We start from the raw sequence: 21,118 nt of genomic DNA, 5'->3' as shown, positions 1-21,118 counted from the left end.
AGTTTTCTCATGATAACCTGTAACAGAAGCTCTAACATGAACTGCAGGCTTCACTGCAGGCCACGCACCGTCACATGGCTCTGACACACCGACAGTTTTTTAACATCTAATCTGACTGCCTGATTAGCTTGTACTTCCGTTATTTGTTCTACTGCTGCAGTCAGAAAATTAGCATTTCCATATTCCACAATGCAAAAAAAATCCAAAAATAATATAGTGATTCCATGGAGGGAAAAAAAATGAAAATGGCTTGTAAATAGACAATATTAAAGATCCTGCATGTTGCAACAAACACCATATCAAACAAAGGGCATTCCAAAGGAGGAGGATGAGGATGCTGCAGTGATGAAGAGTAAAAAAGGAGGGAAAAAGAGAGTGGAAGAAATGCAGGTGAATGAGAGAGGAGAAGAAGAATGGAAGTGCAGTAAGTGAGTGACGGACAGTCCTGGTGTCAGACTCAGACGTGCAGTTTCTCCAAAAAACCTGGCAGGCTCCTCCAGCCCGTCCAGGCCTGGCCTGGCCTGGCATGGTTTGGCTCTCTTTATATGTGGGTCCTTTGCTGTTTTGACTCACCCTAAAAGCACAAGTGACACTTTAATAGCTCCCAGTCAAATCCAGAAAGAGGAGAGGAGGAGCAGCAGTGTCTTTTCTTTGTTTTTAGGTTTGATTCTCATCCCAGAAATACTGAACACTGTGTGTGTGTGTGTGTGTGTGTGTGTGTGTGTGTGTGTGTGTGTGTGTGTGTGTGTGTGCGCGTGTGTGTGTGTGTGTGTGTGTGTGTGTGTGTGTGTGTACTTGTATTTGCTACATAGTAAGGACCAAAAAAAGTATTTTACTAACAGAGTGAGAACAATTTGGGAAAGTGAGGACATTTTGGCCAGTCCTCACTTTTTGAGACATCTTCAAATCACACTCTGAGGGTTAAGACCTGGTTTTAGAGTTATGGTTAGAATTAGGTTTAGGTTAAGGTTAGGGTCAGGGTAAGGGTTAGGCACTCAGTTCTGATGGTTAAGGTTAGGGTAAGGGGCTAGGGAATGCATTATGTCAATGAGTGTCCTCACAAAGATGGAACTACAAGTATGTGTGTGTGTGTGTGTGTGTGTGTGTGTGTGTGTGTGTGTGTGTGTGTGTGTGAGTAAGTGTATGTGGGGTGGTCTATTGTTATGTGTTGTGCCATTGCGAGCATAACCTAGAGTTTAGCAGACGTTTCCAATATTAGCACCTTTTCATCAATAGTGTTCTCATTGTTAAATCACAGACAACTTTACATGTACCTGGGCTCCTCCCATCAAATACACAACCTACAGTTTGTCTTGCTTGTTGTGTAACAATGTGTTATGGCCAACTGAACTCCTGACTTGTGTTTTCTCATTGTTCTATTCCCTCCACTAATGTCCTGAACTGTAACAATCACACAACTTTCACTTAGAGATTATAGAGGAAAGAGCTGAAGTTCAAATACAGTTCAGGCTTTGTTGTTCAGTTAATGTAGGTACATGGTTGTCAGCGCAGCAGAAAACAATTAAAGACGAACATGAAGCAGTGCAGATGATGTTAAACAGCTCCCAGCTCCCCTAATATTTTAGTGAAATAAACAGATACAGAGCTTTGCAGAAAACCACTGCTCCTTATGATGATGACGATTATGATGAGGAGGAGGAGGAGGTTGGGTATGATGGATGTGAGGTAGGTGGAGGAGTAAAGAGAGAGCTGTGGAGAAGGAGGTGGAGGAGGCGGAGAAAGAAGGAGTTTAACTGGTTTTGTGTGTCCACCCTCACGTCTCTGAATGTGTGTATATACTGTATCATGTGTTATTATTGTCATTGGCTGTACACACTGGTGAAGACTGACTTCTGTTGATTTTGCAGAAACCAAGCCAGGAAGTGGTCTGTGCAAACCAGGAAGCATTGCTCTGTTTGGAAACGTGGTGTACAGCGGGCTGCTCAACGAGCACTTCTGGCACTTCGGGGTTCCCCTCGTCACCAGACTGGTCAGTTCTTCTTTTTTCTTCTTCTCGCTCCTCCCTCTCTTCCACTGAACTCTGAACATAATCCAGCCAATGACTGCGTAGCTACCACAGTGTAACCTGGGAAACGATTCAGTGTTATGTGATTGTAAGGTCTTGGAGACATGGTTGTCTTGCTGGCTTGTCTGCTTGTAGTGTTACAAGGTAAAATGCACAACACATCTGTCCTAGAAACATCTGTAAAACATGGTAAAGCTTGTTTGCATTATTTCTCTATCCTCTCACCTCAGTGTTGTGTTGCATGTAACACACATATGCACAGCTCTACACTTCGACATGGTGCAAGTTGCGAGTAATGCAACCAACCTAAATTTCCTTCAAATGCTTGTACAGTAGAGATGTTAGTCGCTCAGAGGGAAGGTGTTTGTCCTGGAGGCTGTGCACTTGATGAACTCATCAGCAGCAGCAACCAGAGTTAAACTCCCTTTGTCTGTTGTCCTGTTCTGGGCGTTTTAAATGCACGGTGATGGCGTCTTAACAGCCGTGGTTTCAAAATGAAGTTGCTGCCTGTTTGATTGGTCACTTGTTGAGCCAATGAGATCAAATGTGGTGATGCATGATGGATTTTTTATTGAAACAACTGAGGGAACAGCAGCGTTTAATAGGCCAGAATGGATATAAAGTTAAAAAACCCACTGCTTTCTCTTTTTATGGTCAACACACAGCATCACTTCCTGCGGGCGCTCAGGAGCTTGGGTCTATGACCGCCTCGCAGAGCTAGCTCAGGCACCTCCATCGGTCACCTCCCTTATCCTTGCAGGTGATAGCGGGTCTTTAAAATGTTGTTGTACTGTCAGTGAAAACGTCACTGGGAGGGTATGAAATTATTTTTCCTGTTTCAAACAGGACATGTTTGAGAACTGTGGTGGAGATCTGGTGAGCTGAAGTTTTCAGCAGAACCTCAGATGTGTTAAGAGGAGACATTTTTTTACACCACCCATGTACAGCTACGAACAGCTCACATCACTGCACATGTGAGGATTCTGTTGGGAACCTAGTCCTAAACATTAACACACCTTGTTTATCTCATTACCTCTGTCCTAGTGAGGAAGAACTTGTGTAACTAACTGATGTTAAGACACAAAGTCACAGACAGTTTTTATGGCTTTTTACTCCCTCAACCAGTCACCTGTCCCTCTCATCTTCTCAGGGCCCCTGCTACGTCCACACTGGGACGTTTTCATTTCAAATTAAAACAATCACCATCCAGCTCCGTATCAGAAAGGCATACATACCTGACCACTCTCATACACTGGGCATGTGCGAGCTTGTGTAAACAGGAAGCAGATTGTTGAATCTCAGTTGTACTCAGCTGATTAGTTGCAGAAAATACTACAAACAAAGAAAGCCAAGGCAGTTGTAGCGTGGACATGCAGAATTTGACAGATGCTAACAAAGACAACAAGTTCAGTCACACTTTTAGTTTGTTATCCGTGTTGCTTCCACCACTGGTAGTTGAGGCTGATAAGGTGTGTGTGAGCGGGTGTGTCTATGTCATCGTTTCCAAAGGTCTCCATGTTTGCCCGTCCAGACTGCAACTCAACCACAGAGTTTTCAAACTAGCATTTCTAAAACTCTTAGTTTTCAGGGCTGGAAAGCTAGAAAACTAGAAATGGCCATAGTAGTGTGGATGTAGCTGAAGCTTATGGCCACTGCTGATGGGAATGAGCCGGCTGAATCCTATTAGAGAGCTATCCCAGAGACAGACAGTGGACTGTTGTTTTTAGGGCCTATGTATAAGACTTATACACATAATACTAACTTACAGACCTAAAGATGGAACCACAGCTGGAAACACCAGCTAAAGTCATGCAGGCAGCAGTTTTTGCAACAGCTTGCAGCAGTTTGGTCTGAAATGCCTCATATGTGGCTGTTTGTGGAGGAGGTGAACAGTGATAAGTCTTCGGGGGTTCATGTTATCTACGGTGAAGGCTGCGTGTCTGCCAGTTGTTGTTGCTACCTCAGGATCAGCCCTGTAAATAATGCATTGGGTTCTAGCATTAACACAAACTAATGCAATATTAGTGGTATTTCAATTAACTTTGAATTAGGCTGTAATATCTTCCTTGTCACTTGCTGATTGCGCAGCTCTGTTTTATTGAACTGCTGATAAATGTTATATTTGATAGATATCGATGTTGTCTCCCTGTCAGGATACAGCGGAGGATATTTGCTGGCACAGTCTGATCAGCCGCCCATGAGACGTACACACTCTCTGATTTGTCTGCTCGCTGAAGCCTCGGATGAAAGACAGCTGATTTTGGTTTTATGGCAAAACGATTATTGTATTGTCTTTGTTTTGTTTAGTTTTTTTTTTCTGATAATTTATGACTATTTGTAAATCTGGAAACTCAGTTGCTGTGTCAAATCTTGAAGAGCAGGAGCTTCAGATCGTGCACTGGTTAATTCTAAACTATTTATTTTCAGCACGGTGAATATTTTAACTGTGTGTTTCTATACAGCAGCTGATATCATCAAAAATTATTATTAGCTATATCAGTCATGTTTTATTTACAGTGATGCTGCAATGGCACGCACACACACACACACACACACACACACACACACACACACCTTTTACCTAACTTAACCTTAACCTAAACCTAATTCTAACCATAACTCTAAAACCAGGTCTTAACCCTCAGAATGTGATTTGAAGGTGTCTCGAAAAGTGAGGACCGGCCAAAATGTCCTCACTTTCCCAAAATGTTCTCACTCTGTTAGTAAAATACTTTTTTTGGTCCTTACTATGTAGCAAATACAAATACACACACACACACACACACACACACACACACAGCTATTTTAAATGATTCAGTGTGTTGCAGATGTTGAGTGTCAGATGGAGCTCTCTAACAAAGATACCGGCATTAACAGCTGGACTCTCTCAACTCCTCATTCACTTTTCATAGCTCTTTTCATACATTCATTCATGCATTAATTAATTGATTCATTCATTCATTCATTCCTTTATACATTAATTCATTCTGATACTGCATGCAGTAAGAGAGCAAAGATTAAGGTCCTAATCTGCTGGCATCGGCTTTTTTAATGACAAGCATGCTTGTGTTGAGGTTGTTGTTATTGATGATGATGATGATAATGGTGAGGATGATGCAGTTTGTTATTTGTTCCTTTTTATATACACTATGTAGTAAACATGTCCATCATCATCATCATGCAGCAGTCTGTGCTGCACCCTGGGCTCAGATGAAATGTCAGATTCTAATATTTTTGGACTGAAGTGGTTAATGGCCGGTGTTGTGTGTCTGTGTTCAATATTTTTAACCATCTGCTGTTTTCATTATGAGGGAAACTCTTGGAAAAACAAGAGTTTTCATGAAAAAATATCAGCCAAGAAAATAAAGTTAAATAACCTCACTCAACTCCTCAGTCTGTGAAAACAGCAGCAGTGGAAACTAATGAAGAATATTACTCAAATACTGGAGGAAAATATGCCCGTACGCCAACGTAATATATGTTCACATAAAATCAAAACATATGTAACATATATTGACATAAATGTCTAGCCCCATACAAATACGTATGTTTATATTGTAAACAGATCCCAAAGCCTGTCAATATTCACTCACTGGCCACTTTATTAGGTACACCTGTTCAACTGCACGTTAACACAAATATCTAATCAGCCAATATCATGCAGCAACTCGATGCATTGTAGACATGTAGACCTGGTCAAGACGACCTGCTGAAGTTCAAACTGAGCATCAGAATGAGGAAGAAAGGTGATTTCAGTGACTTCGAACGTAGCATGGTTGTTGGTGCCAGACGGGCTGGTCTGAGTATTTCAGAAACTGCTGATCCACTGGGATTTTCCCACACAACCATCTCTAGGGTTTACAGAGACTGGTCTGAGAAAGAGAAAATATCCAGTGAGCAGCAGTTCTCTGGGTGAAAATACCTTGTTAATACCAGAGGTCAGAGGAGAATGGCCAGACTGCTTCGAGCTGATAGGAAGGCAGCGGTAACTCAAATAACCACTCGTTACAACCAAGGTCTGCAGAAGAGCATCTCTGAACGCACAGCACGTCGATCCTTGAAGCAGATGGGCTGCAGCAGCAGAAGACCACACCGGGGGCCACTCCTGTCAGCTAAGAACAGGAAACTTAGGCTACAGTTCACACAGACTCAACAAAACTGGACAATAGAAGATTGGAAATAAATTGCCTAATCCGATGCGTCTCAGTTTCCGGTGTGACATACAGATGGTAGGGTCAGAATTTGGCATCAACATGAAAGCATGGATCCATCCTGCCTTGTATCAATGGTTCAGGCTGGTGGTGGTGGTGTAATGGTGTGGGGGATATTTTCTTGGCACACTTTGGGCTCCTTAGTACCAACTGAGCATCGTTTAAACACCACAGCCTACCTGAGTATTGTTGCTGACCATGTCCATCCCTTTATGACCACAGTGAACCATCTTCTGATGCTGCTTCCTGCAGGATAATGCTCCATGTCACAAAGCTCAAATCATCTCAAACTGGTTTCTTGAACATGACAATGAATTCACTGTACTCAAATGGCCTCCACAGTCACCAGATCTCAGTCCAGTAGAGAACCTTTGGGATGTGGTGGAACAGGAGCTTCACATCATGGATGTGCAGCTGGCAAAAAATAAAAAAAATTCAAATAAAATGAATAAGAAAACCATATGTAAGCATGTAGAATTTTTACAAGTATGTTGTTTTAAGAAACTTGCAGATATAAACTAAGTATATATTGTTGAAACATGTGGTCACAACATGTTATAACATATAAAATGAATCATAGATATAAATAATTAATATATGTATTTATTACCATAAAACCCATAATAACATTTGTATATGATATAAACATATCTTCATATATCCTGAGGATTTGTATAGGTCATAACAATATATCCTCTTATATATGGGCAGTAACATGTTACTCACTGTAATATTATTACTTTCCCCAGTAATGAGCAGTGTAAGGGATTTATAAAACATTATTAATATTACTTTTACTAATCCTGTCAGCAGTGCGTTACTATTTTATGATGACGTTGTTCTGCTGATAGCCAAGATGCTCCTCTCCCAGCTGCTGGTCGTCCGAAGTTAAGACTCCGATGGCTGAGAAATGAGAGCAGGAGAGAGCTTGTGAGGGAGCTCCTGACGGAGGAGCAGCCTGCGTCCACTATGTCAGCTAGCCATGATGAAAGAGTCTGAGGACAGCTGCTCGGCAAAGAGAGATCAACTACTTGAGGTCGAGGGGATCTGAGGTTGAGACTCGGAACTTCTCAAACTTCAAAAAAGTTTACATGAAGTACAAAACTCCAGCCCCATCTGGCTCACTGAGGAGCAGCTTTTTAGTTTAGGTTTAGTGCTCACCCCGACAAAGAGCAGACTGTCTGATCAGAGGCTTGAGAAGCTGATGTGAGATATCATCATTATTTCACCTCTGAACATCAGAACCTTCTTTAATGTGTCGGGGCTCAAATAACACAACAGGAAGCTACAGTATCACCCTGAATGTCCAAAGGTTAATATTTTTGTAAAAGTAATAGTAATATAACAAGTAATATAATTAATTATTTGTGATTTGAAGTAATAAGTAAAATAATATTATTAAAGGAGTAATAAGTAAATAAGTAACTTATTACTCTTCCTCAGTAACTTGCCCAACACTGCTTCTAGTGACATACATGGCAACGTCACTCACACACCACAGGGACATATACTGTTTGTCATATATTACATTTTTTGAGGTGCTTGCATATTTTCTGCTAAGTCACATCTCCTCTCTACGTCATGTAAGAGACAAATACTGTTTGTACAGCTCTATATCTATTCAGTGACTTTGCAGAGTCAGATGATGAATACAAAATCTAATCAACAAATAAAGTTTGATGTATTATTAGGATTATTGAGATACCCAGCAGTATATAAAGTGTGCAAAATTAGCTCCGCCTCTGCCAGCTGCAACATTAAAGGCTGGCTCCTACAGCAGGACAGTCATTCAAAGCAAACCTCAAAATCCTTCACAAACTACCTCAAGAAACACGAGCTAAAGGTTTTAGAGTGGCCTTCAACATCCCACCACCCCCACCCCTCTCCACCACCACCCCTGACCTGAACATCACTGAGAATCTGTGGGTAGATCTTAAACTTGCTGGACGTGCAGAGGAGCCTAAAAATATCAGTGAGAAGGCTGAAAGTCCCTGAACCAAGAACAGGAAAACTCTCAGTTGGCTGCAAAAAATGTTTTTTTTTTTTTTTTAATTTTTAACTTCATAAAATTCACTTCAAAAATTATGGACTTTGCCCAGGGCTGACCACATGCATACAACTATATACAGTATACATAAAATCCACATCCCATTTGTAATTAAAGTGTATTATAGACTGGAGTCAGCAGCTTTTTTTTTTTTTTAATTTTACTTGAATCTTTATCTAACTGACACATAATTAACGTGCTAATTGGGCTAATTGAACATGAATGGAGACAGACCAGTGAGTTTATTGTGTACCCAGAACTGATGACGAAGGCAGCTGCTCTAAAAAGGAGGAGGTTTGTGAAGATGTGTGTGTGTGTGTGTGTGTGTGTATTTACAGTACATACTGAACACTGTGTATGTGTGTATCCGAGCTGGTCCTGTGATGCATATCTGCTAGTTTCTAGTTTGCTGGGAAAAGGAACACTGGTTCCTTGACACACATTATGGGATCAACCTCTTTTTCTTGTTGTTCTCTCAAACTATTTGCCCACTGAGGTGTTGTGGCGACTTTTCACCTTAAAGTAGTGTGAGAAAAACTTGAACTGAATTGGATCACTTAAAGAATGAGCCTGGTGATATTTTATATTTTTGCGATTGTAAAAACAACAGTCCTGATATATCTTATCATCTTATTCCTGTGCACCTTAGAGCTCCAGAAACTATACTGAGTGAATATAAATGAAACACTGACTTCACTCCCATTTTTCATGAGTTGAAATAAAAGATCTAAGACCTTTTCTGTAAACACAAACACATACACACACAAACACATCATGTTGAGATCCTGAGGCCCATTGCTGCGCCATTCATCTGCCGCCAGCGCCTCATGTTGCAGCATGATGTACAAAATAGCTGGAAGCCTAAAACATCCCAGTTGTTGCATGGCCTGTGTTGTCACACGATGCCCCACTGAGCATGTGCTTCATGCTCTGGATCTGTGTCTGCATAGTCCACTTCCTGCGAATATCCAGCAACTTTGCAACTCTGCACATGTCGTCCTGCACGAGGCAGATGGTGGTCACACCGGATACTGACTCGTTTTCTGATCCACAACCTTTTCCCCCCGAAACAATGCACATCTGACAGTAAGACATGTAAAACCTGCTGTTCAATGCCTAATAAATTTTCAAAATATATATATTTTTTTAAAGTGGCCTTTTATTGTGACCAACACAAGGCTCACATGTGCAAAAATCATGCTGTGTAATCAGCATCTGGATATGTCACACCTGTCAGTTGGATGGATGGTCTTGGTAAAAGGAGAAATCACAGAGATTTATACACATTTGTGAGGGAAATTTGAGAGGATGACGCCTTTTGTTCGCTTCAAAAAACTCTTTGATCTTCGATTTCAACTCTTGAAAAAAGGAGCAAAAACAAAAGTGTTGTGTTTATATTTCTGTTCAGTGTATTGAAGCGCATCGGTAAAGCAATGCTGCGGCATTGAGTGACATGTTCCTTCGCTGCCATGAACACACACACTGTAGTTTATATGGAGGCGTTTATACATGGGGTTTTCATGGGGTTTGTTGACGGAAAGAAAAATATGGATCATCATATTTGTTATTCGTAAAAAATAAAAGAAGCATTTTAACAGAAAACGTCTGACCTTTTTAAGATGAATACAGACTTTCACAATCGTGTTTTTATTAAAAGGATTGTGCTGCACCAATAGATCACAGCAAGTCTTTTTTCTTTTCTAGATAAAGTTCAGTGCACACGCCATAAATCATCAGAGGATGGCTACGCAACTTTCATCCAAGGTGATTAGCGAGGACTGTAAGAAGAGATTAAATAGCAGAGGATCAATCACATGCTGGAGCTGATATGAACTGATATACTGTCGATCAAATTAGTGACTGCTAATAGCTGCTGTAAGTGCAGTTTGTCTCATGTCGTGTTGGGTAGAGAACACAATTTCATGCTTAATTATTAAACAAAAGTGTCATGCTCTTACTTACCTTTCCTTGACTGTCAGCCTCATCTCTCCATAAGCAGCATGGCAGCATTTCTACACTTTTCCTCCCCTCCATTAGTAGGAGGGAAGTATGTGTGGGGTTTGCAGAGTGGCTGAGTGCTGTACAGACCACTTACAGCAGCCTCGCTGGTCATCTCATATAATAGTTTAGCTATGCAGAGGCCACACAAGGCTGCAGCAAAGCCTCGAGCAGCGCCGCTCAGATCCCTTTTGCTTAAAGGAATCCCCCTTCTCCTCCAGCCTCTCCTCTCAACGTGCATGGACAACTGCTGGACATCAGCAATTATATAATTTCAGGGAATTTTTTCAACAGGTTTCCTTGTCAAAGTCTCCAGACTTTCAGCAAATCAGCAGAAGGGCACAGGCTGAATTTCCAACCTTTCCTGGTCATTTTGGTGGACACATCAGCAGAAACTTGAAATGGGTGCTTGATTCTGTTTGTTGAAGAACAAAAGAACATTCCTCTGTAGTTAAAGACATTATAACAGTTCTCTGAAGAGGTTAGGAAAGGAGCAGAAGCAATAAATGCCCAAAAAACAAGATACAGTATGTTTACGTACAGTGAGAGAAGAGGAAACGCCCTCTAGTGGCCATAGGAGTAACGACTGATGACCCTCAGGAACAAAGGAGGAAGTTTTGTTCCTCAAAGCTCTGAATCAGACGTCTGTGGACATTTCTCACAGTGAAGACCGGCGTGTTTCACCATGTTTCCCTCATGACTGTCAACTTTAATTTCAAGAATTGATAACACTGGTCTCAATCAGCCTTTTTGTCTCCTTCTTCTTTTCCCCGTGTGGCTTGAACAAACACTTTACTCCTCCTCTCCCCAGCAGTGATGCAGAGCAGCCAGATATTTCCAGATAGTAGAAAAGGCTGATGTGCCACGGACACACCAAAAGGACACCTGTAATTACGAAGCAGCGCAACTGCAGAATAAACCTGTCTGGTTTTATCCTAGAGGGGGAAGCATGAACAGTGGTGGAGCCAGAGCAGCCTGCTGAGTTTTCCTTGGTGAGAGATTGCTTGGTGTGTCTGACAGCAGAGAGTGAGTCAGAGAGAGGGACTACAGCAGGAGGACTGATATCAGGTGGAGCTGGTAACACTACTCTCTATAGGTGTGGTAGAGGGCCGCTGGCAGTTCCGAAACCTAGACCACAGTCGGACCATAGACTGTATATAAAAATTTACATAGACTCCAGGTCTGAAAGGTGAAGCCAATACAGAAGTGCTGTAAACCTGCATTCTGCCTAATGACCATCAGGGGTCGACTCCACTGGTTGCAAAAATAAGTCTGATTGTATTGAAGTCTATGGGAAAATGTCTCTACTTCTCACTTGATTTATTACCTCAGTAAATGTTTTCCCGATGACTTCGTCTCAGTCTCTAGTTTCATGTCTTCTTCAACGTAACATGATGTTTGTTTTTTAAATTCTGGTCCCATTTAGAGGAAAACAGACCATAAAGCAGGGTATGCATTAGGGTGGGACTACCGTGTGATTGACAGACTGTACCACACACAGCAACCTGCCTGAGAAAGTACAGGTCAGCTCCACCTTCTCCTCCAAATGTGGTTTCAAAAAACCAAGATGGCGACGGCCAAATTATAAACTGGAGGCTTCAAAACGGCATCTCACAAACCAGTGGGTGATGTCACAGTGGGTTGCCACTTGGGCCGAACCAACCAGTAAGGTCACTGATTTCCAGACCTCTGTATTTTTCGGTATATAGTCAAAGTTGTGAAATTGTTGCCTAAAATAACTTGTCCTTCGGGTCAACTGATCGACAGCGTCATTGCAGTGGTGGTGGTGGTGGGTGGGGGGGTTATTGTTTGATTAAGTCGACAAACTGGACAGGCGGCTGAATCCACCGCACCGTGATGAAGGTAACTAGAGAATTTTACTGTGTATACTTCAATGCCTTTCATCCCCAGACGTCATATGACCAGTGTGTGCCACATGTGGCCAACCATCATGATGCTGGCTAGTTAGCTAGCTAGCTAGCTAGCATTAAATCTATCCATCCTTCCAAAGTTGAAATTCTTTTCTTTCAGTTCAGAGTGTGTAAATGAAATGCATTTTAAAATGAGGTCCTGCTGTATATTTTTATTGTCATTGTAAGCTTACCTCAGCGGAGGCCGGTAACATTTGCATATAGATATCAATTGACCCTGTGTTCACGTTCTTCACTGACACTGATGAAAATGAAAAGACTGCATCAATCAAAGCTCAGGGTGGGGACAGGAAGAGATGCAGGACAAGATGAGGAGACAGAGAGAAAAAGAAAGAGAGAAGGTGGTAGAGATGAGAGGAAGACACAGAGAAAAGAGAAATCTCAGGAAGATGAAATATCTTAAATCAAGGCAACATGTGCTTGTTTCTTCTTACAAGGCAGCTTTTCAGTTCCATCACTTCACTCGTTTCAAGTTTATTTTTACTTGTTTTAAGAATCTTGGCAAATCAAGTTTTGCTGAGACAATCTTGTTTACTTAAATATAGTAATATTTTCATCATTTTATTGATTTTTTTTTCTTGAGGTTGTGCAGTGCCCAGGACAGGATTAGCATTACGTCCCTAAGCTGTTCATCACAAACAGAAACTGACCTGGTGTTGTTCAGTGATAACAGCGGAAGCTACAGGCAACTTAATTCATTTTCTCTTTACTGTGTAATTCTTGCAAAGAATGTATGTGTGAAGGTATGTGTCAGTCTTGTCATGGGGTGCACTCGTCATGGAGACGTCTCACCTGAAAGATCAAACCCGTGCTCACTCTGTACATTTAGTTCATATTCCACATCTCTGTTGACTGACCTGATGTTGCTCCTCTCCTCCTAGACCCTGACAACACCCACCCACCATCAGGCTGTAGTCTTTTTTTTTTTTTTGCATTAGCTCGCTCATATGCAGGGTCTGGACTAACTTATTCATGACCCAGACCTGAAATAGCATGACACCCAGATTTGATAGGAAAATGTTAGCTTTTGCATGGTAGTTGCTGGGGAAAAAAAGAGAGAAGCCAGCCCACCTCTGAGCTCGTGGTCGTCTCGGAGGGAGAAATGAAGGAGAGTGAGAGCTGAGGCTGCACACCAGGCATGCATACATGTATGTAAATGGCCTCATTTCAAGCAAGTCCAAAATACCAATTTCAGCACAAATGGCTGCATATGAGTTGGTATTCATAATCTATCTTAACTATGAATTAGCTCATAATTTTTTTACATTTTTAAATGTTAATATGCTTCAAATCTGAGGAATTTTGCCGCACGTTCCACTGCTTCCTTTCATGAAGAGGGTTTGGGGACAGTTCTGTCCACGTGGCTGCTGACGTAAAACAGTTTGTGACCTAAGTCAATTCAGTGGATTTGTTGTCAAATCCCCTTAATTATTGTTGAATGTGAAAATGCAGTTTTGATGGTGATGGTTGTGTTTGTTTACAATAATTATACCATTTTTTTTAAAATTAATGTAATATTTTATTGATGAGGAAATGATGCACATAACCTTTTTTAAAAACTAAAAAAAAAAATTCCCAACACTGAATATGTGTGATGTAACTTTAATATGGGAGGTATTCTTTATTCCTCCCCATGTGGAAAAATATTTCCAGTGGTAGAGTTCAAAAAGAGTTAATGTGCATGAATCTGTACCAGTCCTGTGGACTTCAGAATCCACCCTCGAACATGAATAGAATATTGATTCTGACTCTCCATGACGATTGTGATTGTTAATCACTGGATGCCTTTTCCTCATATTTAAGGTTTAAGATAATTACTGGAAAATGGCCTGTAGTACAGTGGTTGGCAACTGGCGCCCCATGGGCCAAAGCAATGATATCTGGCCCAACAGATTAATTTGATAATCAAATTTTTTTTTAATATGTTTTACAATATCGGACTGACTGACTGTCCCACATTTAGCTGCCGCTGACACGAAAAAGGTAATTTTCTTGGGTATTTTTTTCTTTTTTCTTTTTCTTTCTTTTTTGCATCAATGCTTTATTTCAAGCTATTGTGAGCTTTGATTCTGAAAAGTTCTGACAGGAGGTTCCAGAGGTTCTGTTGCTTGCGTTACAAACCTCCGCAGCAGCAGAAATACGATGTTCGACATGAAAACAATAACTCCACTTCAGTAAATCAGTCAAACCTGTGTGAACAGTAACAAAGTAAATTCCAACTGCATTTTTTATCAATTTCCTAAATCAGCCTTTGATTATGTTGTGGCCCAGCATCTAATGGATTAGAAAAAAATGCCCCATCATTCAGTTTTCTTTGCTCCATTATATCATATCCTTTCAGGCTGGTAGCAAATATTCTGAGGTCTGGTCATGGTTGGTTTGTGGTTTTGGAACCACTTTTGGAACCAAGTATTTCAGGCAGCAATGAGTCAAAATAAAATTTCGTTTGTGTGTTTATCAGAATGAAGGGACCTGTCACCCAGTGCAACAGTGAGGTTTATTGGTAAGATAATATAAGATTTTATTGATCCACAAGGGGGAATTTGCAATTCATCAGTCAATCAATTTTGATGTGTTTTTAGTAGTTCTTTTTGGGCAAATGTGGAGCTCAATGGCACAGAGGAATAAGACTCTCTCATCGAGCACTTTATAAGAAACACATGTGCACCTGTTATTTCATGCAATCTATCCAATCAATCAATCACGTGGCAGCAGTGCAGTGCATCAGATCCTGCAGACACAAGTCAGGAGCTTCAGTTAATGTTCACATCAAAGAGTGATGCCAGAGTGAAGGAAAATGCGATCTCAGTGACTTTGACCGTTTCTGAAACTGGGATGGACAGAGCTGACAGAAAGGCTACAGGAACTCAGATATCCACTGTTTACAACTGTGGTGAGCAGGAAAGCTTCTCAGAGTGAGACAACACGTCCAACCTGGAGGTGGATGGGCTACAACAGCAGAGACCACGTCAGGTTCCACTCTGAGAACAGAAACCTGAGGCTGCAGTGGCCTCAGACTCGTCAACACTGAACAGTTGAAGACTGGAAAAATGTAGCCTGGTCTGGTGGATCTCGATTTCTACTGAGGCAGAATTTGGCATCAAACGCATGAATCCATGTATCAAACCTGACTTTAGTGGCCTCCCCAGCCTCCAGACTTGAAACCAGCAGAACATCTCTGGGATGTGGTGGAACAGGAGATTGACAGCATGAATGTGCAGCTGATAAATCTGCAGGAATGATGTGATGCAGTCATGTCAACATGGAACAGAGTCTCAGAGGAAAGTTTCCAATATGTTGTGGGATCACTGAGGTGAAGAACTGAGGCTGTTTGCTGTCAGCAAAGGGAGGAACTACCCAGTGTTAGTGTGGTGTTCCTAATAAAGTGCATATCAGGCTTTAGATACACACATAAATACTTGTTACCAGGACACATTCATTGTTGGCTTCAGTTTGCACATTGGATTCATTAACAATTAGAAAAAATATTGAATAGGCACAATTTTGTCCTTCAACAATAAAAAAACAAGGCTTTCTTTTTACATTTAGAACATGTTTTACCTGCTGGAGTTTAATTCAGCTAATGAATCTTATTTCATTTCAGATGTACATTTTAATGGTGCTTTTTTTCTTATGCTGCCAGTATGAATTAAATTAGATTAAACTCTTGAGGACCTACAGTATTTATGATTTCCTAACAAGATGGATTCTTTTTTCTATTTCTCAGCTCTGAAAAAAAAAATTGAAAGTGAGTCTGACTTTAATTACAATGTGACTCTGACACAGAGAGAACAGAGCGACGCAGGAGTGGCTGGGACTCTCTCTCTCTCTCTCTCTCTCTCTCTCTTTCTCTCTCTCCCACTCCAGTATTTCCAGTGTTCCCTGTGTGTGCAGTGCAGTATTTCAGGCAGTGCAGGGGTTAACGTGGCAGCCTGCCTCAGTGGTGTATTGACTGTACTGGTGGTGGTGGGGGGGGGTGTGAGGGGGTAAATGTGCTGAGGCAGGCTACAACATCCAACCCTTACCCTCTCCCTCTCTCTCTCTCTCTCTCTCTCTCTCTCTCTCTCTCTCTGTCTGCCTGCCTTGTCCAGCCACGTTGCAAACACACCCGTCAAACATCTACTGGCGCAAACACACAACATACATGTGTATGATGATGCAGATGTGGCGTCGGCACTGAGATGCAAAGAACATATTTGCACACACACACACACACACACACACACAGCCTACAATATTCCCTCTGCACAACTGTGGGCCAGACTAGCTCAGCCAACTCAGCCAATACACCCCACACACACACACACATCTATACACACCTACAGAGAAACACTAGCCCGCAACACCCATCCCTCCCTCTGCAGACAAGGAAAAACAGAGGGAACAAAAGAACAACAAGAAGAGAGGCAGCAGCTCCAGTTTAGCTGTTTTCATCTCTTTCCCTCCTCTCCCTCCTCTCTCCTTAGGTTACACAAGCACTCTAAATTGAATTTTGTTTTGACGGCTCTCTTGCCTGTTACCCCCCACATGCACCACCACTGAAACCTCCAGCCCTCCTCCTCCTCCTCCCCAATGCTCCCAGTGCAACTTAATGAAACCGGCTGGTATCGCTGGATCTTTAGCATAAGCAACAACAAGCCAAGCTGCTCCCTCTTTCTCTCTTTTCCTCCCAGCTCAGTGCTTCCTCTTTTTCCTGCCTCCTTCATCTAGTCTTGCCTCGCCTCCCCTTGTTCCGGCTCCTTGTTCGGCTTTCCCACAACTTCTACGCAGCCTGTCCCCCCGGCGTCCCTCCAGCAACTCATCTCCTCATCCCCTCCTCCCTCCTTCTCCCCTCTCTCCCGTTCTCTCTCTCCCTCTCTTTACTCGGCCCCCCCATCCTTTCCTTCACTCCGTCCCCTCTGCACTTGTCTCTCTCCGGATGAAAGCATCGGTGCTACTGTACCGTGTGGTGATCATCTCCAGCTTTTCCCACCCCCCCCAGCCTCTCCAGCGCTCTTCGCCCAGAAACGCTGTCGAAGAAAGTCCGTCTCAGACTTGCCCCATCCTCTAATCAGAGCTGCTGGACTGAAGCTACCCCCGACGAGAGGCGAAGAAAAGCAAAGGGAGAGAGTGCGCTCAGGTTTCAGTGTGTGTGTCAGTGAAACAGAGAGTAGGATAGTTCACAGCGCGCAAAGAAAGAGAGAGAGAAAAAAAAAGAGGAGGCGAGAAGAGCTGAGCGAGCAGGAAAGGGTGGCGAAGTTGGAGAAGAGGAGTAAGGAAAAGCAGGAGAAGAAGGAGAAGTGAAGTAAAGAACAAAAAGAAAAAGGGAGGTACAGCAGCAACGCCCCTCAGCACTTTCTCCCCTTGTTGCCTCTCTCTTTACTCTTTCTCTCTCCTTCTTTCCCCCTTCAGCAAAGAAGCAGAGGAAGACTTTTTTTTTTCTCTTTTTTTTCTGAAAGGTTCAGGGGGAGGAGAAGCAGCGTGAGAGCCTCAGCAGCGACTCTGAGAAGCGAAGTCACGCTTCAGAAGAGTCTGCGGGAAAAGGAAGACCGACTGTCTTCCGGGGGCAGAGGGACACATAAAGGGACTTTATAACTCCGCTACAAAAACCACAAAAAAAAAAAAAAACAACACGGGCAAATATCTGGCCACCAGATTACACTCAGCAGACAGGAGTGGCAAAAAAAACAAAAAAAACTACTTCCCAGAGAAAACAAAAGTCAAGTGCCTGAAGAAGAAGATCAGTACAGAACAGGACAGAGGAAGAGCACTGGCCTCTCCGGTGTCCTTCCATACCCCCGTCTTCCGCCCCCTGGTCTCTCGTCCCCTCTCAGCCGAGATGATGATGTATTTCTGGGTGAGTACTGAGGCCCTGTGGGGGCTCCTGAACGCCACTAAGGGACCAGGCTAACACACACTGTACGCTGAGTTTCTGTGCTTGTTCTTTAATCTCTTGATTTCCAGTTGATCAAAAGAAAAAAAAAAGATGTGACTTCTCTTGTTGTGTGTTTGTTTTAATGATGCTGTGGCAGAGGGCTTTTCTGAACTGCCACCTGTGAGAGAGAGAGTGAGTAAAGTGACAAGGCATAAAGGTTTATATCGTCTTCCACTCCCACGGCCCTGTTACTAATGATCTGGCGTTTTTATTGGCACGGATTAAAGCACACCTCTGTTACAGTGATGCTTCCCCTCTCTCTGCTGCTACAGGAAGCCTGAGCCTGATGTCTTGTTTTATGAGTCTGACTTTAGAGATTTTACTGCAGGGGATACAGCAGAAACTGCATTTATCCTTAGTAATAGAGGTCATGTGTAGAAATGAGGTGATTGGAATTGTAAAATGCACTTTAGCACAGTGATGCGGTCTAACAGGAGGGAACCTCGTATCTCCAAAGTGTCAGGAACAAGGTGATTTTTGTTGGTTTTTTTTCTTGTCTTTTGATATAGCCACCCAACAGGTTGGGATATTTTATCTATCTGTGTGTAAGTGTGTAATTGTGTTGAGGTATTTCAAACACTGGCCGTCTCAGGTTTTAATGCAGCGCTGCATGTGATGTGGTGCTGTTGTAGCTTTGCAGTGGTCACACTCCTGGAAAGTTTGTGTGTGTGTGTGTGTGTGTGTGTGCGTGATTGAATGTTGCTTAAGCTGTGTATTTGGAGCTGCAAAAGATAGCTGTTGAGGAATTAATGTACTTTGCCATATTTTACCAGTGAAGCAGTCCAAACCCACATGGGATTTATGTGCAATAATACCACATTTACATGATATAAAAACCATGTAACGAGAATGTTCCAAAGAAATACAAATTACTGCTGCACACCACCTGCATAACTGAGAAAACTGCACTTACTGGGTCAAAACAGATGAAGGGTTGTGTGTATTTCTCATTCCAGGCTAGTTTTAAGGATTTAGTAGGAAACCTCTGGACTAAAACTAGAATCAGATCCTTGCCTGCTCTTCTATCACCGAAATGATGAGTAACACAAATCCCTCAGCTCTTTGTTATCGGGCAAAATTCAGATTTTGTTTGTGTGATGCTGTGGATCTTTTAATTCCCCTACAGAAAGAAACACAGGAGCTGGATTGAAAGACAAGACTTGCACCTCATATCTCTTAACGTCCTTTAACCAGAGGCTACAGAGGTCCAGGCTGCTGGATTTATTAAACAGAATATTCATTTAGAAAACAGGGTTGTATAATAATAACTGTCACCTACAGCAAAAAAAAAAAAAAAAAAAGTCACAGCCTGCAGCTGTCCAATTTCTGAATCTGCAACACAAAATCCAAACCAGCAAATTAAAGAGTTGTTGCAGAGAGATGTGAGGTAACGATAACAGTGATTAATTGCTTTTTTTGGAGCATGGCAGCATCACATGGCAGCTTTTCAAAGTAAACCTAAACTGTTAATAACATCCTAGCAACTAAAGCCACATTATTACTGGGTCAGTTTGTGTTTGAGGTGAGACGTTCACTGTCCTGTCATTCCGATGAAGTGGATCATAGGCTTTTTTAGACATGAATATGAAACATTGCTGGCTTCATCATAGAGCTGCATGTGTGGATTTTTATCCTTCAGACATATATTTGTGTTACGTTATTGTTTGACATGACAGGATCCTGCAATATTTGTGACCTGGTGTTAAAATATGAGCAGTGTCCCTGCTGTTTTCCCTTCTCTTACCTGCTGCATCACTGATGGATTTGAAACAGACACGCTCTTATTTCTGCTCCGTCATTCATTATTTCGCTGGATATTCATAATCTTTATTAAATAAAATTAAATTTAAATTGTGCCTTTTGGCCTTTGTGAGAAAGTGAAATTCTAACTCATAATTCCTACAAAAATCTAACATCTAATAAAATATTTTGCATAATCCTAAAATGAACCATCAGTCACAGAGTTTGTGTTTTGAAATGCATGACTCAGGTGTTTTCAGAGCCAGAGCAAAGTGGAACCGACATCACATCCTGTATCCATATGTCTGACTTCACAGTCTGCGTACACACAGCATGTCTCTGGAGGTAAACACACAGTCCAAAGTTTTTGTTTCTATTCTTTAATAAATCCTAAAGTCAGCACAGAGAGTGATACACATACTTTTGAAGTACACATCTGTCTCTCATCTGGCTCTGGGCAGCTCAAGCTATATCCCATTATCAGGGTTAACATCATGTGGATTAGCAGCTCCATTGCTCTGTGCGAGCGTCGGTATGAGAGTGTGTTTCCGCAGTGCATGTCATGGGAGTTGGGCCTAGATGGGAGATTCTTGAGATTCAGCTGAAAGTGTGTAAAAAAAAAAAGTGTTTTTTTTTTTTTTTTTAATCGACGTGCAGTGTGGAGCTGGACATGCGAGCGATACAGTGTGTGCTGACCTTCGCCTGCAGAGGCCCGCTCTGCTGTCGGCCTACAGGAGGAGGTTTCCAGCCCGTTCTCCTTGGCTGTCTGGAGCACGGAGGAGCCCGGCAAAGTCAAGCGTTGCGCTTCCAAGCTGTCAGTGCTGGAGTCAGGTGGTGTGTGTTGTTTAACAGCAGAACTTAAGGCTTCGGCGTATCGATTTAGCACTAGCTTTGCATTGTGATTCAATACAACCCAAGCTTTCATGAGTTGCAGAACTTAAAACTCAACACTGTGCATTATGGGAAGAAACTCCGAATGGAAATTCTGTTCCCCTCAGGCTTAGTTTACCCTACTTAGTGTGTGACTCCTGGGTTCAGTATGCAGTAATTGCTTTAAGAGTTCTAATTGTAAGCAAGCAGCCATCGGAGGGCAAAGCTGCCCAAACATTGTTCAGATTGCATCGTTTAAAAGATGCACAAAAAAAAAGCTGTTATTCGAGCAGCCAGCCTCCTCCCTCCTGATCCTCCCACGCCGCGCTGCCTTTATCTGGCTGTTGGCAAAAGAACATCTGCCTTACTCTAAATGTGGTT

The 21,118-nt window shown here is 42.2% G+C and overlaps 1 protein-coding gene across 6 annotated transcripts in view; it reads left to right on the top strand.

The window, feature by feature from the left end:
• The window catches only part of rbfox3a (RNA binding fox-1 homolog 3a), a 563,670-nt gene that overhangs the window by 369,593 nt on the left and 172,959 nt on the right, over positions 1-21,118 (top strand). For 5 of the 6 annotated variants that reach the window (XM_071463611.1, XM_071463610.1, XM_071463609.1 and 2 more), the window contains exon 5: positions 1,869-1,990. In XM_071463611.1, coding sequence (XP_071319712.1) covers positions 1,869-1,990 — 122 coding nt within the window. Of the gene's footprint in view, positions 1-1,868; positions 1,991-16,328; positions 18,050-21,118 lie in introns of those variants that run through there. The other variant, XM_071463613.1, reaches the window with a different exon arrangement.

The sequence above is a fragment of the Trachinotus anak genome, unplaced genomic scaffold (assembly GCF_046630095.1).
Source record: "Trachinotus anak isolate AG129_WGS33_773 ecotype Australia unplaced genomic scaffold, CSIRO_AGI_Tana_v1 ptg000025l, whole genome shotgun sequence".
NCBI lineage: Eukaryota > Metazoa > Chordata > Actinopteri > Carangiformes > Carangidae > Trachinotus > Trachinotus anak.
The sequence above is the reverse complement of the archived record's forward strand: the minus strand, read 5'-3'. Positions and strand labels throughout refer to the sequence as shown.